At 33.2% G+C, this 27,310-nt stretch overlaps 1 protein-coding gene across 9 annotated transcripts in view; it reads right to left on the bottom strand.

Annotated features, from left to right (window-relative positions):
- The window catches only part of AGO1 (protein argonaute-1), a 208,695-nt gene that overhangs the window by 70,444 nt on the left and 110,941 nt on the right, over positions 1-27,310 (bottom strand). For all 9 annotated transcript variants that reach the window (XM_075356949.1, XM_075356977.1, XM_075356958.1 and 6 more), the window contains 4 exons: positions 19,464-19,595; positions 6,331-6,505; positions 3,907-4,129; positions 2,064-2,211 (listed from right to left, as the gene is read on the bottom strand). In XM_075356949.1, the coding sequence (XP_075213064.1) occupies positions 2,064-2,211; positions 3,907-4,129; positions 6,331-6,505; positions 19,464-19,595 (678 nt within the window). The remainder of the gene's footprint in view (positions 1-2,063; positions 2,212-3,906; positions 4,130-6,330; positions 6,506-19,463; positions 19,596-27,310) is intronic.

Below are 27,310 nucleotides of genomic sequence, written 5' to 3'. Positions count from 1 at the left end.
CAATTACAAAACATATCAGGATTTAACATACATTAACCCAGGGGCCCAAGGTTTCCAGGATTCATAAATAATATCAAACTCTCTCTTGTAAGGTTGTGGTTGTATATCTTCCAAGTGAATGATTAAATTACCAAATTTGTTACTTTATGATCTTCAAATTTTTCTTCTAGAGAAAAAAGGATAAGACAATGATTTAATTATACCTTCCGATGCAATAAATAAGGCTTTATGTATGAACTTTACTTTTATTTCTTCAGAACACTATAAATTCCAACTAAGATTTTTATATTTTTTTTAAATTTTCACACTTAAATATCAAAAATAATTTGACTGATTTTCAACGTTCAAATTTCATTTTCTTTACAGATTTTTGACAATTAATTCAGTTTTATGAAAACTGAACTATAATTTTTGATAAAGAAAAATGTTTTAATCAGTTAATTATTATCCGTATATTTTTATTTTCATATTAATGTTTAGATCATTACTAGAGGTGTCATAACTTAAGCAATCGTCTGAATTTCTGAAACGTTGATAGTTAAAGAAAGTATTATTAAATTTTATATTTTGCAATTATTAGTAATATTATTCATTATAATTGTCACCATTCTGCATATTACACTATCCAAAATGTTCAGCAAATTTTTATTTTTTTATTTTGCTATTTAAGCAATATAAATTTTTATTTTAAATATAATAGTTTTATATTTATTACTTATACATCGTCCAGTTTCCTGAACCCTTGTCTAGTTAATCCAACCCTAGCAATAACATCATATAGCACAGATACCAACTCCAGCCACAATGTAACAACTAAGTGAAGTTGAATGCCTCTCCATCAAGAAAACGAGTCAACACTTGTGTAATCTAGTTGGGCTTCACTTTTATTAGTCTAGTTTAAATGTCGGAATAAATAATACTATTTTATAAAAAGATTGGATCAGGAAACATCCCGATAAGTTGATTTTTAAATACTTATTTCATACAATTTCAGAATTGTAAGTTATTATTTATATTAAGGAAATACTTATTTTATAAATTAATAAAAATAGTTTAAAAATTAAAAAACAATTAATTAATATTCAATTTTTTTTAATTTTATATATTTTTTTTTTGTCTTCAGTCATTTGACTGGTTTGATACAGCTCTCCAAGATTCCCTATCTAGTGCTAGTCGTTTCATTTCAGTATACCCTCTACATCCTACATCCCTAACAATTTGTTTTACATGTTCCAAACGTGGCCTGCCTACACAATTTTTTCCTTCTACCTGTCCTTCCAATATCAAAGCAACTATTCCAGGATGCCTTAGTATGTGGCCTATAAGTCTGTCTCTTCTTTTAACTATATTTTTCCAAATGCTTCTTTCTTCATCTATTTGCCGCAATACCTCTTCATTTGTCACTTTATCCACCCATCTGATTTTTAACATTCTCCTATAGCACCACATTTCAAAAGCTTCTAATCTTTTCTTCTCAGATACTCCGATTGTCCAAGTTTCACTTCCATATAAAGCGACACTCCAAACATATACTTTCAAAAATCTTTTCCTGACATTTAAATTAATTTTTGAAGTAAACAAATTATATTTCTTACTGAAGGCTCGTTTCGCTTGTGCTATTCGGCATTTTACATCGCTCCTGCTTCGTCCATCTTTAGTAATTCTACTTCCCAAATAACAAAATTCTTCTACCTCCATAATCTTTTCTCCTCCTATTTTCACATTCAGTGGTCCATCTTTGTTATTTCTACTACATTTCATTACTTTTGTTTTCTTCTTGTTTATTTTCATGCGATAGTTCTTGCGTAGGACTTCATCTGTGCAGTTCATTGTTTCTTCTAATTTTATATAATACACTATAAAAATTATTACATACTTCTCTTGGTATCAAAAGAGAAAATACCATTTGCTTCAAAAGTAAATAAATAATATACATATACCTACATTATTTATTTTTGAAACGGAGGGGGCATTCCCATAATGAAATTCATATACATATATTTAATGAATCTATGTTCAAGAACAATGTTATATACAAAATGACGTAAAAAGTTTATCTTTACCTCAAGAGGAAGGTAAGTGTGCTTATGTTCCTGGCCAACTTGAAGACATGGTAAATGTGGATATCTTAACTTCATTTTATATTTGTCCAGGAAATATTTGGCAACTGTACATTCAACAGTTTGACCATTCTCTAACTGTAATGGAAATCTGAAACAGATAAATCAAAGATTTGATTTTCATAAAATTATTAGCTATTTTAACATATATCATAAGATGAGGTTTGAGTTCAGAGGCTTTCTTATACATAGGTTAGAAATGCAAATATTTGAATTTCACATTAAAGGTTGAAAAAATAAACAATTTTTTTCAAATATTTCTGTGGAAATAATTCTTAAAACTGAACTTTTATTAATACATTTTTTTAACAGATCATCATAACAACAATTTCTAATCTAAATTATCAGAATCTCTCACTCAGTTAAGCATTTGATTGAGTATGCTACAAGGAAATTTATCTGTAAAATATTTAGTAAAGTATTCTGGAGAAACCTAATCAGTTTCCATTAATATTGGTTTTTATTATTTGCATTATTTATTTGGTTATATTAAAAGAAATCACCAATACAATTTATTTTTGAGCAGCTGTAAAAATCAGGCTGCTCAAATGCCTGTAAAGCCTACTCTTATAAGTAGTCAAATCAAACTTCGCTAGTAGAATACAACCACTGTCTTAGCAAGACCAGCATAAATTCAGCAAAATCATTTGCAAAGCTTTAATGAATCTATAATGAATGTGAATCTCTATCAAATGCATTTAACATAAAATAACATGATTTACAAAAAATCATGTAATCAATGTCGCCTAGTTACATCAAGCACTGTAAGTAAATGTAATGCACGTTCCAACTATGATTGAAATTGCAGTTTATATAAAACTATATCTTTAACAGAACATCAGAGAATCCGTGAAACATGATATGGAAAACATTAACTCAAGCCCAGAGTAATGATGGTTGTGTTTCGCCATGAACAGGCTAAAAGTTAGCAGTTTTGAGTAGACATCAGTATTATGTTCCACCTAAATTAGGTTATGGTGAAACACACAGTTTTTACAAGTGTATCTTCTTAATTCTACACATTACATGGATATTAATACTGAATTAAATTTTATTAAATGCTAAATGTGCTAAATAATTATTAAAATTGTATCAGAAAATTATTACGATTATGTGGCTTTCTTGGAGTTATGTCCATTATTGTATATTCAAGACACACAGAGCAAAAAAACATAAAGACATTGAAATAAATAAAAAATTCCCTGTGTTCGGATTAATTTGCATACTAGTGTATATACTTATAGTACGAATTATACTATATATAATATTTAATTATATTTTCATGTATATAATATTTATTATATTTATAGTCAGAAGTGAGAGAGGTTATTGCAATTTCTAAAGCAAGCTATTTACGCAAATATAAATCAAAATAAATAACCTGCTGCTCAGTTTAATAGTCCTAAATTTTATCTCTTATTCTTTGTCTGAATGGGAATACTAAGAATTATTTAATTTGGTGCTGTAAGATATAGAACAAAAAGGAAACAGCAATGTAGTAGTTTGAAGAGTTCAAACTAAAAAAAAGAGGATTATGCCCTAAGTCATTATTACTACTACAAGAAACTGTAGCTGCTAAGCAAATTTTTCAACATATGCTAAGTAAGGTTGATCATCATGCAATCACAGACATACTGTAAATATCTTTGCGATATTTGTATAACTGCATATTTGTATAACCAAAAAGAGTGAATCAAAGTACGAAGAGAAAAAATTAAAAAGAAAACAAATCTAATTTAAGATCAGCATCATTACAAATTACAATAAAACACAATGATTATCTTACGACTGCATCTGGGCAGGGCGTCTTGTAACATTACAAACACGGTACTTTCTTCTCATTGAACCACAATGGGTTATTTCTATTTTCAGTCCTTTGATTTCTTTTGTAAATTTTACCCTTTGAGAATCAGTCAGTGGCTTTCTTTGTTCATTAATATCTCTTATGTCTAATACTTCACACATAAATTCAATTACTGGCTGAGCTTTATAAAATGCAGTAGCAGACACTGAAAAGAAAAAAGAAGTAATAAAATTATCCAAAATGAAACTATGCACATAAACAAGGCTTCTTAGAGAGAAAAAAAAAAAAATATATATATATAAAACATCCAAAAATTCATCTAACAATATTCTAGGCTAACTTTCAAGTATGAAAAAGTTATTAATTTATTAGGTTTAATTTAATTCAAATGTCCTACAACTTCAACAGTATCTCACTGTGTCACACACACACACACACACACACACACACACAGAGAGAGAGAGAGAGAGAGAGAGAGAGAGAGAGAGAGAGAGAGAGAGAAGTAAAATTTTGTTTAAAAAAATTAAATATCTTGGCATTGCAATTATTCTTGCTTAAATGAAACAGAAATCACTTATCACATCTTCTCGTCACTAATTGAAAATTCTTTGGGATTTATCTGCATAATAACTATAATTTTTCAAGTATTCTGAAACAAATATATGCTAAAGTCCTGGAGTAAATCTTAACATTCCAAAAAGCACTGTTTTATATCAAAAGAAGTCATTTTAACATACAGGCTAAAGGTATCCAAAAGTAATGGCCTGTATTTAGAAAACCAGTCATCGTAATCTCTTAAATACAGGCTCAATTGACAGGAAACTTCTCCAAGATTTGTCCTGTACACTCTTAAGGTTGGCGGAATACACATGCACAGGCAAATCCACACACAATGCAATTGTAGTCAGCAGCAGCAGTCATCCAAGACATGGACCCCACAACAGAAAGTTCAGTGTGTGCATTGGTTAGCAGAGCTTCAATCAGTCAATGTGTTTAGCGATGAATATGAACTGAGTGGAATATCGATCCTACTCTAGCCAAGTTTATTCATCAGTGGGATACAACCTTAAGAGAGAACTGAAGCTTGATTTCAGTAACTGGAAATCATTCAAAAGTTTCAGTTAGTGATGAGACTATGGATTCTGTATGTGATGCATTCACTGCCAGTCCCGGAAAGTTAATTACGTGTTAAGTAACAAACTGCAAATTCCTTGTTACATGTCACAACATTGTTTATAAATGGTTCCATTTGCAAGTGTACAAGTTAAAACTCTTTAATCACAAACCAAATGATAATCACCTATGATAACAGTTAGCTGAAGATGTAATGACCATGTCAAAAACAATCCTAGTTATCTTGATATGTTGTTATTTATTGATGAGGCAACCTTTTATACATGTGGAAAAGACACAATTGCCAAATTAGGGATACTGAAAACCCCCATGCAGTAATCAAAAATGAAAAGGACATACCTAACATTGTCTGCTTAGAACTACACAAAATTTTTATTTTTTTTCATGGTACCCACTATAACAAACATACATTCCCCAATATGCTTGAGACTTTGCTTTTCCTCAGATTCCAAAAAGACGGTGCTGCAGGACACTTTCATCAAGATGTTGGTATGTTTATCAACAATACTTTCCCCGGATGTTGATCAGACAAGGAGGTCCAACCGCTTGGCCATCTAGATATCACTCCTTTGTACTTTTTTGCTTGGGGATTTATTAAAAGTTGTTTACTAAAGAAAGTTCAAGATTTGCATGATTTAACACAGAGAATTATTATAGACATTATTAAACAGATTATTATACTTATAAACAGAGAATTATTATAGTTGTTGGTCTAATAATGCTGCATATGCTACTAAACACCAGCAGAGTTAGACTACCGTCTAGATGTTTGCTGAGCAACAAAAGGTGCACACATTGAACTTGAATAACCTAAATTAAAACTTTGTGATTTGCTGGATTTATTAAAAAAAAATTAAATTATATCAACTGGTTCTCTTAGTATAAGATGTTATTCGAATACCCTTAGCCTGGACACCCTGTATCTTAAGGGTGACCTTTTTTTTTAATACAATCCATAAAATGATCATGATTTACTTTTTATGGAGTTTTGTTGTCTGAAGCATTTTTATTACTGAAAATCCTGTACAGTATGATCTCTCTTACAAACAAGAGAAAAAATGTTTAGCGCTCCTGACAAGTTAACCTTCTACTTTAAATAAATATTAAAGTAGATACTTTAAACAAACACCTGCTGATATTAACACAGGATTTCTTAACACAGTTATAACAATTGCAATTTTATCTAATACAGATTCAGTTACATAAGATTAACAGAATTCCAAGAAAATTGTCATCTATTTAGCATGCAAAAGACAAATTTAAAAGCATTACCATCAATATTCAGCATCATTTTCCACTGAGATGGACGGACAGACTGATGGAAACCAAACCATACCTCTCTACCTCCTCCCAGAGGATGGTAATAACCATCAGGTGATGAAAAAAATGATCTACCCACAGGTGTATATGTCATCGATGGCAGGTGCCTCATAACTACATCCAGAGCCTGGTAAAGAATTAAAATACAGATACTATTATACACACCTGTTACATATATAATTTTGTGTCAAGAAATTATCTTTCATTATATTTTTTCATCTTGTTTGCCTTTTTTCTTTTAAATGTAAATGTACTAATTAATCTTTTCATTTCAGTGTTCACAAAAATTACAAAACACAGACAAGACATGACAGTCATTAACCATTATTGTGTTATAAATGTTCTTTTTTGAAACATGTTTTTCTCATGTTTAGCATGTTAAAACATGTGGATAAATGTTGGCTAATAACAATTTTATAACTACATATTATCAGATGCATGTTTATTTCCATTCAGTCACCATGAATTTTGTTGTCTCATGAAAAAATTTGAAAATGAAAACCATACTGTTGTTACAGTAGCACAGTATTGTACAAAACCCTTGCATATGTCAATACAGTCACAAAATGATTTTGCAAACAGGTGCATGTAATTGGTGGATGTGCTCTCAGGAAGGTTGTATGGAATACAGTTGTGTCAGCAAATTTTCCTTACCGGGTCTATATTGCCATTCCACAAAATTATATTTTTCATTTACTGTTTGACAAAAAGGCTAACAACTGTTAGTTTTGCAAGGAGGATCTGGTGATTACTATAACACAAAAGTTGATTGGTGCAGCTAGCTATATACAAGAGGTTTGTGAATACAATATTATAAACAATCCCTTAGTAAATTGAGGGGGAGAGGGCAGAATAACAGTTAAAATTGATAAGAGGTTGTTCTTATGTCAGAAACATGTTGGTCGTGATCAGTAATTATATTTCAGATGAATGGCATGTGTAGCATGTGGCATTAAAAAACCTAATAAACCAGGTAATAAAATATTTAAAAAACAAAAATATAAAACAAAAATATACAACAATATAAAAATATAAACAATCAGTGTAGAATTTATAAAATATAACATAATGATTATGATGGTATTTATATAGGAAAGACATATAGATCCTTTAAAATCTTGTCATTATAAAAATTACAAAAATAATAAATTAGATTAATCTAATATGACAGACCATCTAATAAACAAAATATTGTTTTATTTATGAAAACTATACTATTATATAAAGAGGAAGAGGGGTTTTTGTTAATTCAGGATAAACAAAAAAACTATCAATAGCAACCAAATTTTTACCAATGTTTCTTGGCATAATTGAAACAGTTTTTTGAAACATTTCATCTTGAAAAAATATATATGTATATATGTAGTAGTGGAGATTTGCCAGTTGAAACACAAATTTTAATGAGTCGAATTAATGAACTGTGAGTATTAGTGTGTGAGATGAACGAATGATTTGAATCAACTGAATGATTAACTAATACAAAAATAATAAAATTAAATTTATGTAAAGTAAATAAAATAATATTAAATAAACTAAAAAATGTCTGTTTAAAAATAATGGGCTTCCATGGGGACTGTGTGCGAGACTAGAGTGGCGGTTGTGCAATGTTAGCTAAAAAAGAAAACTTATTTATTAAAACATGTAAATAATAAATAATCCGTTACGGTGCTGCACTTCTCAATCGAGCAGCTGGGTGGCGAGCTGCTTTTTCATGCTCCTTTCTTACAGTGAGCCGTTCCCAAGATACTTTTCAGTAGAAATATTTTCAATAGAGGTGTTACTGAAATTGAAGACATTTCGTGAGCGATTCAAAATCAATGCCAACCAAAAACTATTAAAGATAACTTCATGAAATTTTGTATAATGTTCTTTTCTTATGGTGTAACTGCACACTAAGAAAGGATTTTTTGAAGTTCTAAGTTTAAAAGAGTAAAGTAATATGAAATTTACTATTTAAAAAAAAATTTAATTTCTCAATAACAAATGAAGATATCAACTTGACTTTTTTTTGTGTATAATCTTCATATGAATATCTAAAAACAAATTTCTAGATTTTTTGAAATTTCAAGCTTCAAGGGTTGAAATGAATTTTTGAATTTTTTTTTAAACCCATCTATTTTTTTAATTTCTCATTAACAAATAAAAAAACCATCTGATTTTTGGTTGGATCTTCACGTCAATAAACCGATTCTAAATCTTTGAAATTCAATCTTGAAAGGGGGTGAAAAAAGGTAAAAGTTTTGAAAAATGAATATAAATTTTCCTAATCCTGAGTATACTAAATAAGATATTCAGTAGATTTTGGCTTGCAAATATCTTCAGATAGAATATTTAAAAACAATTTTTGGGTTTTTTGAATGCCAATTTTTTAAGGGATGCAAAGGTATATGGCGCTGTGGCTCAACCAACAAAGCCACAATTACTATATGTGTGACAAGCTGCACCAGCCTCCAGTTACTTGACTAAAAAATATAACACAAAAAGATTGGCCAATATCAGAAATGCAAGTAACAATACAGCACAGGAGAAGCTGCAACGGGAAGCTAATTAATTATAAACGCATAATGGTCAATTAATTGAAGAATTTTATTGATCCGCCAATAGGAGCAGGTATAAAGATATAAAGTAGGTGGAGGCCAGCCAATCAGTGGAATAAAATTGGCTGTGGCACCAATAACACTACTTGAGTTTGTTGCCGAATGGTTTGAATGACACTTTGCACTTTAAAATCTTACGATAATCCCGAAAAGGGCTGTTGTCACCGAATGGCTTCGATGACATATTGTAATCTAAAACCTTGTGGTAGCCCTGAAAAGGGCTGCTTGAGGTTTCTGGAGTGGTGGTCATGAAAAGGGCCATTTTTGCATTAACTCTGAAAAGAGCTGCTGGGTCCGGAAGCTGATCTCCGGCAAAGTCAACTAGGCTGTAGTCAGGGAACTGCGGCTCATCCACTGGAATCAGACCAGACTTCCTCTCAGCAAGAGTTGGGTCCTCACTAGTGTGGTAGTGGTGGCCCCCAGAGCCCCGCAGTGTCAGGTCTGGGTCTGAGTGAACAGTTAAATTTAAACCCTTTCACCGTACATAAAAATTTTGACAAATGATTTGGACATGCGAAAGGTTAGTGCGAAATATATGCCGAAAAACCTCACAACGGTAGAGGACAATCAAAGAAACATGTATGTTGATCTTCTAGAGAGGATTGACAATGACCAAGAATTCTTCAATCGTGTGATCACAGGTGATGAATCCTGGATATTTGAGAACGATCCTGAAACAAAGCGGCAACGCGAAGAGTGGCACACTCAGTCATCTCCTCAACCGAAAAAATGTTGAATGAGCAAATCAAAGATCAAAACCAGGCTGATTTGCTTTTCTGACAGTAGGGGTAATTTGAATAAAGAATTTGTTTCTCCCAGACAAACTGTCAACCAAATGTTTTACAAAGGTGTCCTTGAAAGGCTCAGGAAATGAGTGATTCACGTGAGACGAGACACTGCAGACAAGTGGATGCTTCATCATGACAATGCCCCGTGTCACATGGCCATTTCCATCACAGAATTTTCTACCTCAAAACGCATTCCTACGGTTCCTCAACCCCCTATTCAGCTGATTTGAGTCCTTGTGACCTTTTCCTTTTTCCAAAATTGAAAATGTCTTAATAGGACGTAATTTTGGAACTCTGGAGAACATTCAAAAGACTGTGTCCGACCAGTTAAAAGCCCTACCAGTTGAAGCCTTCCAGGAAAACGACTTGAGTGGGAAAACGACTCCACTGACGTATAGCTGCCCAAGGGAACTACTTTGAAGGGGATAATATTGTTGTTCAAAAAAAATAAAAATGTTGATAAGTAAAAAGTTAATCCCATTACTTTTCTAACACCTCGTATATATAAAATAAAAAATAGGATGACTTTTAAACTTGTTTAAAACTAATTTACATTTTAAACTGTTTTTTGTCTTTAATTTTTTTTTCGTGAAAGATTATTTCTTGTACAATTGCGTTTGTGTTTTACAATGGTTTTTACATAAATTAATTAGGTTTTAAATTATGTTTTTATTATTAACTCCTTACCAGTCTTTGACAAAATATTCTGACACAGCGGATGTGCACAATTAGGGCCTTTGTTGGAATAGTCCAATGTCAACTTTTTCGTCAGTTTTAATTCATTCTCTGTCATAATATTTTGTCATTTTATCTAGTTTTTAATTTTTTTTTAGTAGTAGTATTCTGCAATAATAAATAATGTTAGTTGATAGTTTTACTACAATGTAAAGTGAGGGATTTTCATGTGCATTTGATCATAATCAGCTGACACAGCTGTACTGGTGAGTTGTTTATTTACTGTGTTCTATGTAGTCAGACAGCGAGCACTATATTTCTTATTATATCATGAAATTCTATAAATATGGCAGTATATAATTATGTAAATATTTTGTGTTAGGTGAAATTATAAAACAAATTGCATGAAACACACATGTGACTGGAATTCTGCAAATATTGTGTGTGTGTGTGTGTGTGCGCGCACGCATGTGTATGTAATAAAATTGCATCAAGATTGTTTTTAAATTATATATTAGGTAATTATTTGTCAAAATATGTTCATTAAATGAAAAAGAAAACAAGATAACAATCATTTCTGTAAAAAAGAAAAGAAAGAAACAGATGGTAAGGGGTTAAGTTAGTCACTCTTACATCAAAAATGTTTTTTTGCATTAGTTATACATAAGATCTTGCAAAAATAATTTAATGAAGGATAATACTATCAGAGAGGAGAACACTTGGGGATATCAATGTAAAATTTATTTTAATAAAGTATGCAAAAATTAACTGTGATAAAACAAGTCTTTTGTTTCACAAGACATTTTTGTGTTTTGATTCAATAAAAAGGGTAATATAATTATAATGAAAAGGGTATTTATTACCAACTGTTGAATATATAAATAAGCACAAAAATCATACTACAGTTTCAAAAATATTCCTTTGAAAAACCATGGTTGGATTTTCATTATTTGTAATTTTTGTAACCTGTGACAATCCATTCTCATAATCACAAATAAGAGGGGTCCAATTGCAGCAGTAAACAGCAACTAATATTGTTAAGTAGTTTTGACAAATAAGTAACTTTTTGTAAAGACCAAATGAACAGAAAAGCTTGTGTAAAATTTAACAGACAACTAGAAATAACAGAATACAATGATAAAATTGTATAAATTACTATCTATAAACAATGATAATACTAAAGGCAATCTGATATTGAATTATGGAGTAAAAGCAAAATATAACAAGAAAATACAACAGACTAAAGAAAACCGTAACTGCCATCCTGTCATAGAAAGAGTAGTTATTTCTAGGTATAGACAGAATATAGGTTGAATGAGCAAATCAAAGATCAAAACCAGGCTGATTTGCTTTTCTGACAGTAGGGGTAATTTGAATAAAGAATTTGTTTCTCCCAGACAAACTGTCAACCAAATGTTTTACAAAGGTGTCCTTGAAAGGCTCAGGAAATGAGTGATTCACGTGAGACGAGACACTGCAGACAAGTGGATGCTTCATCATGACAATGCCCCGTGTCACATGGCCATTTCCATCACAGAATTTTCTACCTCAAAACGCATTCCTACGGTTCCTCAACCCCCTATTCAGCTGATTTGAGTCCTTGTGACCTTTTCCTTTTTCCAAAATTGAAAATGTCTTAATAGGACGTAATTTTGGAACTCTGGAGAACATTCAAAAGACTGTGTCCGACCAGTTAAAAGCCCTACCAGTTGAAGCCTTCCAGGAAAACGACTTGAGTGGGAAAACGACTCCACTGACGTATAGCTGCCCAAGGGAACTACTTTGAAGGGGATAATATTGTTGTTCAAAAAAAATAAAAATGTTGATAAGTAAAAAGTTAATCCCATTACTTTTCTAACACCTCGTATATATAAAATAAAAAATAGGATGACTTTTAAACTTGTTTAAAACTAATTTACATTTTAAACTGTTTTTTGTCTTTAATTTTTTTTTCGTGAAAGATTATTTCTTGTACAATTGCGTTTGTGTTTTACAATGGTTTTTACATAAATTAATTAGGTTTTAAATTATGTTTTTATTATTAACTCCTTACCAGTCTTTGACAAAATATTCTGACACAGCGGATGTGCACAATTAGGGCCTTTGTTGGAATAGTCCAATGTCAACTTTTTCGTCAGTTTTAATTCATTCTCTGTCATAATATTTTGTCATTTTATCTAGTTTTTAATTTTTTTTTAGTAGTAGTATTCTGCAATAATAAATAATGTTAGTTGATAGTTTTACTACAATGTAAAGTGAGGGATTTTCATGTGCATTTGATCATAATCAGCTGACACAGCTGTACTGGTGAGTTGTTTATTTACTGTGTTCTATGTAGTCAGACAGCGAGCACTATATTTCTTATTATATCATGAAATTCTATAAATATGGCAGTATATAATTATGTAAATATTTTGTGTTAGGTGAAATTATAAAACAAATTGCATGAAACACACATGTGACTGGAATTCTGCAAATATTGTGTGTGTGTGTGTGTGTGCGCGCACGCATGTGTATGTAATAAAATTGCATCAAGATTGTTTTTAAATTATATATTAGGTAATTATTTGTCAAAATATGTTCATTAAATGAAAAAGAAAACAAGATAACAATCATTTCTGTAAAAAAGAAAAGAAAGAAACAGATGGTAAGGGGTTAAGTTAGTCACTCTTACATCAAAAATGTTTTTTTGCATTAGTTATACATAAGATCTTGCAAAAATAATTTAATGAAGGATAATACTATCAGAGAGGAGAACACTTGGGGATATCAATGTAAAATTTATTTTAATAAAGTATGCAAAAATTAACTGTGATAAAACAAGTCTTTTGTTTCACAAGACATTTTTGTGTTTTGATTCAATAAAAAGGGTAATATAATTATAATGAAAAGGGTATTTATTACCAACTGTTGAATATATAAATAAGCACAAAAATCATACTACAGTTTCAAAAATATTCCTTTGAAAAACCATGGTTGGATTTTCATTATTTGTAATTTTTGTAACCTGTGACAATCCATTCTCATAATCACAAATAAGAGGGGTCCAATTGCAGCAGTAAACAGCAACTAATATTGTTAAGTAGTTTTGACAAATAAGTAACTTTTTGTAAAGACCAAATGAACAGAAAAGCTTGTGTAAAATTTAACAGACAACTAGAAATAACAGAATACAATGATAAAATTGTATAAATTACTATCTATAAACAATGATAATACTAAAGGCAATCTGATATTGAATTATGGAGTAAAAGCAAAATATAACAAGAAAATACAACAGACTAAAGAAAACCGTAACTGCCATCCTGTCATAGAAAGAGTAGTTATTTCTAGGTATAGACAGGTTTCTATCCAATCTTGATTTTCTCGAGTATAAGTCTTAATTTAAGGGTAAGGGATGAGACAGTTTAATGAAATCTGGATGAAATTTTATGGCACAGAACCAAGTATTTACTTTTTGAAAGTGAAAATTAATTTTTTCTATTCTTCGTTATTTTTTTAACATTCTTTTCTTGAAAATGGAAATCAATCGATCATAAATATAGCATGTCACAGGGAAAAAATTGTTTTTTGCTGAAATTACCATGAATTCTTTTATAGTCATATGTAGATGTGAACATGAAAAGAAAGCTATATATAGCCCCTTACATCAAGAGATTAATTTAGATTATCACATGCAGTTCTGGAAGAAATTGCAAAATAAGACCTAAGTGTGATATAGCACTATGTTGGGGAGGTCTACATGGGATTTCACTAAAACCAATTTATTGAAAAAAAAGGAAAAATTAAAATTTTCACTTAGTGAATTGTTTATATTATACTTATTCATCATTGAACTATAGTCTCTATTTCAATGCAATAACTCCTCCATTCCAACCCCGTAGGGGAAGACACCCACCTTACGGCGATTCCGGTTGCCACACCAACCCCATCTGTTCCGATCTGTTACTCGGCTTCAACAATCAATGCTTTTGAATTAACAGAAGCTCAAAGCCAAAACAACTACCCCGGCCAACCAAATGTCTTGGCCAAAACCCTAGCCACTCGGGATCCTACTTTGTGTAAATACCATCAGCTGACCTTGTAATACAAGGAAACAGAGGAAACCAATCACTATTGACCAATCCGCATGGACCTTCCAATTAACTCTGAGATCCAGAAAGGAGTCCATTCTCTCAAGTTCTCTAAATACTCCGGTATATTCAGCCTCGTACCGGGGACAGACATGAACATGGTCCATTGTGTCATCAACCCCACAATCCAGGCATAGACCTGAATCTACTAAACAAAACCTAGCCAATCTCTCTTGTAAAGCACCATGCCAAGAAAGGAATTGTGTAATATACCGATTGGGGGAAATCCAACTAACCGCGCACAAATCAAGACACAATTGGAAATATAGCATGCATGTAATGACCAACAAGGGATAATCCCACCTCGCCTGCCTAGATGTAAAATTGTGGTCTTCAATTTCCTGCATATGTTCCAAAGAAGAAGACCATTCCCTGTTTGGAAATATAATGTTCCTTACGTTCTATTAAGACCGAAGAAGTAAGAATATCTATCAGCTTAATGCTAGCAATAACACAGACTGCCTCCTGTGACAAAGTCTTGTAACCACCAACAGAAGGGGATGCTAGGCTCTCAAAAGAATTTCCTAAAGATAACTTAAGATTTTATCACCTAATGTCCTAATCACCTAATGTAATCCATCAAGGATTACACCCAAGTATTTCTGGGCAGAAACATACCTAATGGGAAGGCCAGCCATTGAAACCTATGATTGGTGTGAATTGGCACCAACCCTTAACAACATCATGGTTTTATCTGGACTAAAAATCATGTAATGCTGGAGACTCCATAACACCTGAGAATCTCACATGCACGGGCAGTTTGGAGTTCTATCTCATTCTGCAAGTCCCCCTCAACCAGCAATAGCCCATCATCCACATAAGTAATAATGTGGTAATCTCAACCGTAACATAGAATCGAACTCAATTATCCAAAGAACAGGACTCAACACATTGTCCCTGTACCCAATAACTGCACCCTTTGGATAGGGTCTTCCCTACTTCCAAGCTGCCATCACGTAGGGTGACAGTTTGATGGCTTAAATAACTTCAGAGAATCTTTATTTCATTCCATGTACAACCATGTTTCCGCACTTGAAACAAGGCAGAGGGCAACCATAAGTTATTAAAAGCCCCGGATATATCCAGAAAAACACCTAACACATACCTAGATAGATTGGAGTAAGCAATCTTCATTGCCTTCAATATGGCGTCCTCCATGCTCTTGACAGGCCAGAAGTCATATTGGCTGTCCATTTATAAGTGTTCAGTATAGTTAAAAAAATAATAATATGAAGATACAAAACTTTCTCAAAAACCTTTCCAATTACAGGCAAAGGCTGATAAGAAAAAATAATAATAGGGTCCTTGTCGCCACCTTTAAAAGGCAATATCAATTCTCCATGCTTCCAACATGCTAGGAAATATCCAGCAGAACCATCCTATTAAAAACCCTAGTCAGGGGACTGAGAATCACAGGCAACAAGAGAACAAGGAGTTCCACTGTGATACAATCATATCTAGAGGCTTTAGTAATGCCATACCACAGACCATCTGACGAACCTCCACCTTTGTAGTCTCAGGAGACTGTGCTTCAGTATGGAACTCAGCAATTTCTCACCGGACACATTGGTGATACAAAGTCTCACCAGCCTCAGTGTCATCAGAAAGCAAATCATTTAAGAAAATCTGGAGGACACAATCTTTATCCATCACAACACCATCCTGAGTTGAAAGGGCTGATAAAAGAACTTCCTTCCTACGCTTATGTCCAAGGACTCTGTACACAACATCTCAATAGTTCTTTTCCTTGCTCCTGAACAAATGAGCACCAGGAATTATGCTTGAAGGACCTAGTATAATGATAGTACCTGGCCCTCTCCCTGTGATAATTTGCAAGTAGAACCGTATGCCAATCAGGATCATCTTCACATTGTGCAACTCTCCTGAGTCAACACACAGATGCTTCATCACAGTCAAACCCTGAGTTCACAAGCCAGCTGCACACTCCCGACCAGAGTCCTGGGGAATGGAACTACCAGCAGTTGTCACCACCACAGAAGTAAAATTCCCTGCCAGGTCATCCAATGGGAGCTTGTCCAAGCTCCAAGAAAAGACTTCAAGCCTGGACTTAATAATATTAGAAAATCTAGGCCAATCCACCCTCCTGTGCAGGAAGTGCTCTTGCAGAACAGGAAAATTCCTTCCATGAACATCACGCAGTCCATCCATCAGTTCAAAAAGTATTAGACGATGATCACTAGAGCAATCAACAACCACAGATCAGTCCAGGATCCTACCAGGGGTATTTATACCAATGGTAATATAAATATTGGTGCCATGAAAGGCCCTCCGTCCATCAACCGTGCCGATGTAGGTGGTCAACTTGGTTTGCTACATTAAAAACCTCAAAAATCATGATGCGCAATGAAACCTTCAACCCATTCACCACTAAAATCGTTATCCCACTGTGCCAAAAAAAGCGACTTGGCCTTAACATCGGCACCTGCCCATAAGGCTTGGACAATTGCCTATCAATCTAAGAATCCTATCCCATCTCACTAGATGTTCCTCTGAGGGATCCCTATATTGAAAGTATGAGCTGACAACAATAAAGTCCTGACCATTAATGACAACCCTGACCAATACATGATGTGTGTCAGAGGCCCGTGACACAAAGACACTATCAAGCGACCTCCTACACAAGATAGCAGACATGCTATTATGCTCTACATAAAACTTTTTTCAGCCTTAAAAAACTGGCAGATCACCCTTAATCACATACAGGTGCTGCAGGAAAATAACATCGAGGCTCCATCGCTCAACAATTTCACCTAACTCAACTTGGACTACATAAGCACCCTGGGAATTCAGTTGACCAAACTTAACCACCAAGAGATTTAAAGTATAGCTCAACTGCCCGCATTCTCTACTAGCAACCGAGTGCTTACGATTCTTGTGCAACCTTTTGCAGTTCACACAGGTTGATGCCTCTGATTTCTATGGGCAAAAAAAAATTTGGCTATGTTGCCATACATACAACATTTAAAACATCTTTGAACATCAAGGTATTCTTTGACCTGACAGGATCCAAAGTCAAAAAATAATCTACTCTTAATTGTAAATCTCTGAAAGAGACTAACATTTGAGAGTAGATTATTTTTGATGCCCAAAAATATTATGATATTTTTGGGCATCACGCCTACCAGTTTTAAAGACCAACCTACATTCCCACCTAAAAGCAGCTTTAAGCTTTATCCAAATCAGTGTTCTGTTCCCTTCTTAGGGACAGAACATCCCCATCAGAAAGGCCAATATTATAAACAATGATGCGGGACCTACGCATCCTTTTAGAATTAACTTTTACATTCAACTGTTTGATACTCAAAGGCTTGGTGATCACCTGGACTATCTCCGTGTCATCTGCAACTACAACTAATATACAATAACCCCAGCTACATTGATTACAATTAAATTGTATTACACAAACAATGCTGTACATGAGCATGAGCATAACATAATACTCATCAGCAAACCAGAATTATGCCAAAAAATTCTCACTAAAACAAAAAAATCCCTTTCAGCAAGCCAGAAGGCGGAGGTAGATTTCACCGATGCTAAATAGGGAATAAAAAATATTTCCACCTCAAAGTTAAAAAAAACTTCAAAATTAACACAATACAACAATGGTTACTTGTGAAAAGTTGTTTCACATGTTTAGCATACGACAAGCCCCATCTTCTTACAATTCCAGCAACATATTTGTTAACCCTTGCCACAAGAGTTGGTCATACCAAAAATTATTTCAGACAAAAGTTTTGAGTAATGTTTAGAAGACAAACGAGCACTTTAAACCGATTCGATACTGTGCTTATTAAGAGAGGTAGATGTTTTGTCTTCAAAACCCAATTTTTTCCACCCCGTGGCCAATGGTTGGTGATATCAAAAAAATGTACTTTTATGCCCTAAGTTTTACGCCCTTATCCAAAGAATAGTAGAAACTTTAAATGAATTCGATATTTTACTTGATAAGAGTTATAGCAATATTTTGTTTTTTAAAAGAGGTGGAAATGGGAGCATTTCCACCCCCCATGGTCCGATTTTGCCCATTAATGTACTCGATCATGATTCTGAGTTGTTACATTTTATGTATCAATTTGGCCTCATGCCGTATTAAACGAACCACCGTGAAGAGGCGGTACGAGAGTCAAAAAATGACAAACCAGGCTTAGGAGCCTCTATATTGCGTAACCTAATGGACATAACCTATGATGGACAGCGAAGGGGAATCATGCTGGGATTACTAGGCTGAAAAGCTTAGTCTATCACGGTCAGAACCAGTAAATAAATTACACCATGGTCCATACGGATAGGAACACAAATTACCAAATCCATCCATAAATAAAAGTTAAAATTTATAACCACCACTAATAATTTGGGACGATGAAATCCGCCCGATAATAGAAAGATACAGCAGCAAGAGACATTGTCCAGGCTCTGTGATCTGTAGAGAGAAATATTGAAACTCCCATCATTTTTGCGTTCCGTTCCATTCCGTATCAATTTGAAAATGATTGAGGGAAAATTACAGCAATTATAGTGCTGAAATTGAAACAAGAAACACAAGAAACTGAAATATATATAAACTTTTGAACTAACGGTGATTTTGGGATCTGGGGGATGTGAAACATTAAGATATGTCAAAATTTTCTGGAAGTCGAATCATGGTACCCATTACAATTGGTAGCTTTGTTATGAAATCCACCTAAAATATGTAAAAAAAAAAATCTTGAGAAAATACGTTTCCACTTGTGAATTTATCATTAACACCAATGTCAGACATATTTTATAACAGTTTAACTTTCTTATTACGGTTACCTCCCATTTTATTTAGAATCCCTGAAAAATTCATTTATATACAAACATAAAGCAGGTTATAACCTTTTTTTACTTACTAAAATAGCATCATATGGAATTTGTCTAGTTCGTCCTTCTAGCGCTTCTTCTAATGCGAATAAAGACACCTGTGCTAGCCATTTTATTGCAACTCTAAACACTCTATCTTTTCCTTCACCAGGTAGTGTAACCTATGAAACAAAATGTTAATAAAGTCACTATTTCAAGATAAATGCTTTCATATAAGTTGTAAAAACATTCATTTATCATAACATTATATTTATAGCTGTACTTTTAGATCTTAAAAAAACTTTTTTGGGTGTAATTAATTTTGATAAAATAATTATCATTTTGTAAAGAAATTATTTTGTTAAAAAAGCATGATTTAGTAAGCTTTGATAAGTTATCTTCTACTTTGATTACCCATGTAAACTCTTTTTTAGATTTAATAAATAAAAGTTGTGCTTGCTTGCAGATATCAAAATGTAATCTGATTCACATATTACTATTACCCCATGTAAAAAAAAATTAATCTTTCCAGTGAAATTATTACCTTCTGGAAGGAAACAAGTATTTTATTTTTATAAAAAAACTTTAAAATGGATAAATTTAAATAGCAAAAATCTCTTTATTTTTTTAAGTTTTAAATTTTAAGGTACAACAATTTTTGCAAATTATTGTAAATTATAGATGATAGTTTTTCAAAAATAAATTAAAATGTATCTAAGGAGGTGGAATTTCATACAAAAGCACAAAATCAAATTCTTTGTTGGTGCAACCATTTTCAACAACATAATTAAATGTTAAAAGAAGTCTTTTTTTCATGTTATAATAAAAATATTGTTAATAAAACAAAAATGTACCACGTTCAAAATACATTTATATTTGTGATTTTTGTAACCTATAACAATCCACAGGTTATTAAAATACCTGTGGATAAAGTAAACTAGAAAGTAAAACAGAATATAGTTAACTAGATTGTTTACTTTATTCTGAGTGAATATATATTTATGAATAAGTAAACTGAAAATTATTACTGCTTGAATACATAAAACAAAATCAAAAGAATACAGCGGTATCAATCAGAACAGCAAAACCTTAGCGTATTTTAAAGTCTGCATTTTCTGACTTCTTACAAAATTAGTTCTAAGATGAAACATTGAACAAAATGGGAGGAAATAAAATACCAAATGAGGAAACACCATAGCTGTTTGAATGACATTTTCTAGGTGTTAATATTTCTGATTATTTACCTCAGTATAAAGTAGATAATTATTTAACATTTATAAACATTCACACTTAATACAATAAACAGTGTAATGTGGGATATGATATTACACCTTTATAAAATGCACAGAAGAGTTTGAAGTGGAATTCCTCAGCATCATTAACAGTATGTGAATGAAATAAACACATCTGTAACAATTACCAATTTGTTTATAAACTCTTAGTGTATAGTAATTTTATGTTTTTTAAATGTGTTTATGTTTTTTTTTTTTTTTTTTTGAGGGCGATAAACGCTTGTGCGTTATCATCGCCCGGATCCTTTTTTTATATAGAAAATTGAATGTTTTAAAACTATTCATAAAAAAAAATGAATAAAACTTACAACTAATCAAAGGTAAAAACTAATATAAGATCAAAGTAAATAGAATTTTACAAAGTCCAAGATGGGTGTAAAGGGCCCATTCTTGGATAACAAAAGACTAAAAAAAAACTAATACCATAAAAGATCTAATATAAAACTTAAAACTAAAATAACAAAATTAAATAAAACTTAGAACTAACACAAATTATATAATTAAAACTAGGTTAAAAATAAAAATTAAAAAGTTGAAATAAAACTTAAAACTAACATTACTAAAATCTTACAACTAATATCACAGACAGTCTTTAAAATATTAAGAAAAAAAAATAACTATATAAAATTAAAAATTAAATTCCGATAAGGAGTGTAAAAGGCTATTAATCGGATAAAAAAATCAAAAACTCAGAAAAAAAAACTTATTTAAAAACTAAAAGCATTAAAAAATACAAGCAACAATATTAAATTTTTTGCATTAACCCAGCACTACGCAGAAATAGAAACATCCGGGTTAAAATTTCATTATCATTGCACAAGACACCATGAATGTTTCTAGGTAGATTAAATTTACGACGCAATGCCGCATAACATATGCAATCCACGAGTATATGGTGAACAGTCATAGGGCAGTTGCATCGTGCGCATAGGGGTGCTTGTCCTCTAGTCATCAGGTAATCGTGTGTGACCCTCGTGTATCATACATGACCTATCGGCTCCCTAGTTGGTGTTAGTAAGGACTCGCATCATATCAAGAAGTTTGGAACATTTTGTTTTTAATTCTTTTATATGTTTGACCCAAGTAAGTCGGCTATCAAAATGTAAACCTAAAAACAAGACAAAAGTAGAAATAGTAATAGTCTCTCCGTTCAGAAAAACTTACGGAATAGAAGGGTTTCGTAGCCGAGAAAAAACTACACATTTTGTTTTTTCAGCTGAAAATGTGAAACCAGTAATCCTGGATCATGCTTCAAGGTGAGATATAGTGTTCGTCAGTAGTCTCTCTGCTGTAGGTGTTGAACGGCTTGCAATGTAAATAGCAGTCGTCAGGAAATAGAGAACATGAGACAGGAGCCTGCACACATTTGGTAATATCGTTTATGGCTACAGAAAATAAGGTGGCACTTACACTTAATACATTACCTTGGGGCACTCCATTCTACAAGATGACACCATATGAGAACGAATCATCCACACGAACACGAGCCGTTCGGTAATTTAAGAATCCCCGGATAAAAGCAAGCATATTGCCCTTGATTCCCCATTCTTTGAGAGTGTTAAGAATACCACGTCGCCAGGCTGTCATACGCCTTTTTTATATCGAAGAAGATAGCGACGAGGTGCTGGCGATTTAGGAAAGCGTTTTGTATGGCTGTTTCTACTGACATTAAATGGTCAATAGAAGATCGTCCTTGTCGAAAACCACACTGTTCTGGAGATAGAAAGCCATGTTTCTCCAAGTACCATGTAAGTCTGCGGTTTACCATTCTCTCCATTATTTTACACAAAACGCTTGTTAATGAAATAGGGCGGTAGCTTGAGGGGTTGGTTTGGTCTTTACCAGGTTTTAGTACTGGTATAATAAATGTTTCTGACCAGCCGGGTGGGAAGACTTGTTCGGAGAATAAACCGTTGAAAATATTCAAAAAGTTGTTGTAGTGCCGAATTAGGAAGGTGTGAAAGCATGGAAAGGCGAATGTTGTCCGGCCCAGGGGAAGTGTCCCGTGAATTTTTAAGTGCATGTAACAATTCTTTAAATACGAATGGAGTGTTTAATTCACCAACCGAATCACCAATGTTTAACGATAATACTTCTATTTGTATCTTGTACCTTTGAAAATCGTTGTTATATGATGAGGTGAGAGACACCGAGCGGAAAAATTTTGCTAGACTATTTGCCACTTCCGAGGGTGATGAAAGGAGTTTCTCCTTCATCAATAAGACCGAGAATAGATTGTTTCTGTGATCCGAAAATTGCACGAATTTTCTTCCATACAGTAGACGTGGGAGTAGTGCGTGAGATAGTGCTCACATATTTTGTCCATGAATTCCTCTTAGGTCCAAGAATACCCGACGGCACACTGCTCTAGCCCTGCGGTATAAATTTAGATGTTCTGTTGTAGGCCTACGATTAAATTTGCATAGTGCCTGCCGTCGATTCCTAATAGCATATTTGCAATCATCGTTCCATCATGGAATGAAAGGACGTCTAGGATTAGCCGATGTTTGTGGGATATATCTGTTGGCATTCTCAAGTATCATGGACGTAAAAGAAGAATATTGGTCGAGGATGTTTGCTCCATCATCATACTGCGATTGGAATGCTTTATGGTATCCGTTCCAATCTGCCTTTTTAACAATCCATCTCCGTGGCCTTCTTTTAATCTCGCAGTCTACACCAAAACCTATGATCACTGCCGTAAAAGTCATCACAAACAGACCAATTAAAATGAAGGAGCACATTCGGTGAGCTTATGGAAAGATCAAGGTTAGATACAGTACCAGTTGATAAGGACATGAATGTGTGTGATCCATTATTCAGTAGGCAAAGGTCAAAGTCTTGTCTCAATCTGTTTATCATATTTCCTCGAGTGGAGCAGAAAGTTGAGCCCCAGGAAATATGATGGGCATTGAAGTCTCCTACTATTAACGATGGAGATGGTATTTGCGTGAGGAGATTTGAGACATCTAAAGCACTGAACTCAGTGTTCGGTGAGAGATACAGATTGCAGATATGCAATTTGAAGGGAATAGATACCTTTACTGCAATAGCAGGAATGACAGTGGTTAGTTGAATTCTTGTAGCTGACACCCCATTCTTCATGAAAATCGCTACTCCACCACTCTCCCTACTGTCTACTAGGCAGTCGTATCTCTCACAGAAGTATCCTCTGAGTGTAATTGGGTCATGTTGTAGAAGGTGAGTTTCTTGGAAACACATGATTAGTGGATCATGTGCGTGCGCTAGTACTCTAATATCTTTGATGCAGGACCGAATACCTCTAACATTCCACTGAATAATGTTCATAAGTGTAAAAAAAAAATAAATAAAAAAATTAAATAATTAAATTTCGGAAATTATATAAAAATTAACTGTACGTGATTCGGTTTTTATTTTTTTTATTTTTAATTTTAAAGAACTCCAATGCCCTAGGGTCGGGTGGTTCTTCAACCATATCCTCCAGTATATGAGGTGATGGTGGAGATTTATTTGAATGGGATGTTGCAGTTAACATCCCAGAGGGGGTGGTTATGTGGGTTCCCTTTACGGGGAGCTTATTAGGTGGCTTACTGCCAACTGTGATAGTCGCTACTCGTGCCGGTACGACTTTGGGAACAGGAACTTTCGTATGTATCACACTGTTGGATTCACTAACTGCAACGAAAGACGTTTTATTCATCTTTGTCAGCTCTGAGATAGTGGCTGTAAGTGAAGCTACTTGATCAGAAAACATCTGAACAAGTTTTTTATGTTCATTGCAGGATCCGCACTGCTGATTGTTAATGTTTGTAAGAGTTTGTTTCTATGTAGCGGTGGCAAAAGATACATCTGGTTTAATCAGGTTCAGTGAATAACTTAACTTTTTGTATTCTCTTTGTGCGGCCGGGAAAGATAGCTTTTGCTCCGTACAGATTTTGAGAATTGCCTTTTCTTTTTTAAAGATTGGGCAATCTCGGGAGCAGGCTGTATGTGGACCACTGCAGTTTACGCATTTTTCACTTTCTTCGTAGTTAGTGTCATTGTGACCTTCTTTAGCACATCAAGCACAGATCTCAGTTTTCGTGCAAGATCTTGTAGTGTAACCAAAACCTTGCCATCTGAAACATCGCCGTGGGTTGGGTATGAATGGTTGTACCCGAACCGAGAGGTAACCCACTTTAATCTTTTCTGGTGGAACAGGGAGATTGAATGTTAGTATAAGAGACGGTGTCGGTTCTTCTGTTCCGTTCTGCCGTTTCATTATACGTTTCACTTCAACAACATCTTGGTGGCAAAGCTCATCAACTATTTCAGTGATATCTATATCTAAAAGGTCTCGACAAAAAATTACACCCCGGCTGGTATTTAAAGTTTTGTGGCTTTCTGCACTTATATTTATACCACCCATATTACAGAGACGTAAGATAGATCGACTCTCTTCGTCGTTGAATGTTTTGATCAGAATCGATTCGTCGCGTAATTTCCTGATGTTCTTCGGGGAGCCACTTGCACCTGTTACAGTTTTGTTTATTAGGAAAGGTGAAACCTTTTGGAGGGAGCCACCTTCCTGACTATTTCTGAGAACAACGAATCGAATATTTTTAGAGTTCAAGTCTAAAGATTTGCAGTTCTCTTCGGTAGGACTTTTATCCTCGTCAGACAAAGCTGATCGAGGTCTCTTCACAAAACTTAATTTGGTGGTTTTTTCAGATGGACCACCAACCATCTTGGAATTTAATATTGGAACTGAAATTTTGGTCCCACGAGTACCGGCGAAAAATGGACCACTCCAGCAGAGCGCACGCGTACTGGAGCTAGAGCTAAGTACAACTGGGTTTGCCCTGGTGCCCAGAGGACATCGTTCGAGACTCACTACGTAGAGCCATTCACCCATCGGCATGATTTTTCCCACCTTGGGTTACGGTTGCGTTTCGTAAGATGTTCCAACACCACCGAGTGTTAATGTAAGAAATATCAGTGTAGAATGTTGTTGTGTAATTGTGTAAGTGTGTATGTTGTAATTTATGTAGTGTTCTTGGTGTAGTATATGTGTATGATGTAAAGTGTTCTGCAGCTCACTGTATAGTGGGAAGAATAGCTGCAGAGGCTAGGCCCGTGGGGACGCCAACCCCCAAAGTCTTAAAGAATAAGACTCCCCATCGGGGAGTGTTTATGTTATCATCATCATAATGTAAATATTAGGTATTTTATTTTCTAAAACATTCCACATAATGCAAATAAGTATACAATTACATTGTCTTAACCATTATTATGCAACCACATCCAACTAGCAAAATTATTACAGTTAGTATAATATTAATTTTCCCTGAGTTAATAAATTTTATGGCATACATTACACTATTTTTAATTAAGTTGAATTGAAGACTGTAAAGAACAAAACATTCATTTCATAACAAGAATACTACTTAATTGCAACAGAACAGTTTTAAAACAATAAAGAATAAAATAATGCAAATTTATAAACAGTGAAATAATAAGACTTATAAAATTAATAATAACAATCAAAATTCAAAATAAAACTTAAAGACATCACATGTACAACAAAATTCTGCCTAATTTCATAAGATTCAACACATATACAAGTTTAGTAATTAATAATTGACTGTCAATAGTACTATAGTGGGATCTAATTGGAAAAAATTTAATAAAATCATTGTTATTAATATAATAACAATTTTTGTTCAAATAAATTTATAATGTGGTTAAAATTGTTAATCCTTAGTTCAATATTCTTATATTACCAGATGGTATCAGTTTATGCTGAAAATTACGCTTCTATACAGAAAAAGAACAGCATCAAAGCAACCGAAATAGAACAGTTTAATTACCTTATTATTCTATAATTTAGCATGTCTTTCAGCTGAAGAGAATGTCTGAAAAATATTCTAAAATACACAATCTTGCTATCATTGTATAAAATTAAAATAGTAACAAAAGTAACCTTTCACTAACAAGAAATGCTTAGTTCATGATCTATTCCATTAAATGTCAAATCTGTTCAAATCAGATCACTGTTCCTTATTTTATAATCTGTCATTTGTAAATATTCCACAAGATTTTCATGAATGTAGTATATCATAGTCAATTAAACAATATGTTCACACACTGTACACAAATTCCATTATTTTTCTTCTTCTACTAACTAACTAACTGCACTGGTAGCTTCATGTTTGACATGAATATGCTTTAGTTATGTTCACAATGTGGTTGAATAGTATGTTTATGGATTGTGTCAATGAATTGCTTTACATATAAAATGTAATCGTAATTATTAAGATAAATATATATATATATTATAAACTAAAATATATATCACGAGGTTCTGCTTTCATAACCTACTTTACTAGTAAAAATAATGGAAAAGTTTTAAACACATATGTTCTAAACTGCTTCATTTACACGTTACAGCTGGTGAAAGCTTTCACTCAGATTTCAGCTAACCTGGTGAAATAAGATCGTACTGAAATTTTAAGACATTAATTAAGGGGCAGAATTAATGATTTCTTATGGTTTTTATACCAGAAAAATCAAATTAAATAGGTCCCAGAACCAGATCTGCAGTAGTTGAGAAATCTGGGGTGAAAACCAACAAATTAGGTAAA

This window comes from Lycorma delicatula, chromosome 1 (assembly GCF_047948215.1).
Source record: "Lycorma delicatula isolate Av1 chromosome 1, ASM4794821v1, whole genome shotgun sequence".
Classification (NCBI taxonomy): domain Eukaryota; kingdom Metazoa; phylum Arthropoda; class Insecta; order Hemiptera; family Fulgoridae; genus Lycorma; species Lycorma delicatula.
Note: the sequence above shows the minus strand (reverse complement) of the source record. Positions and strands in the feature narration are given on the sequence as shown.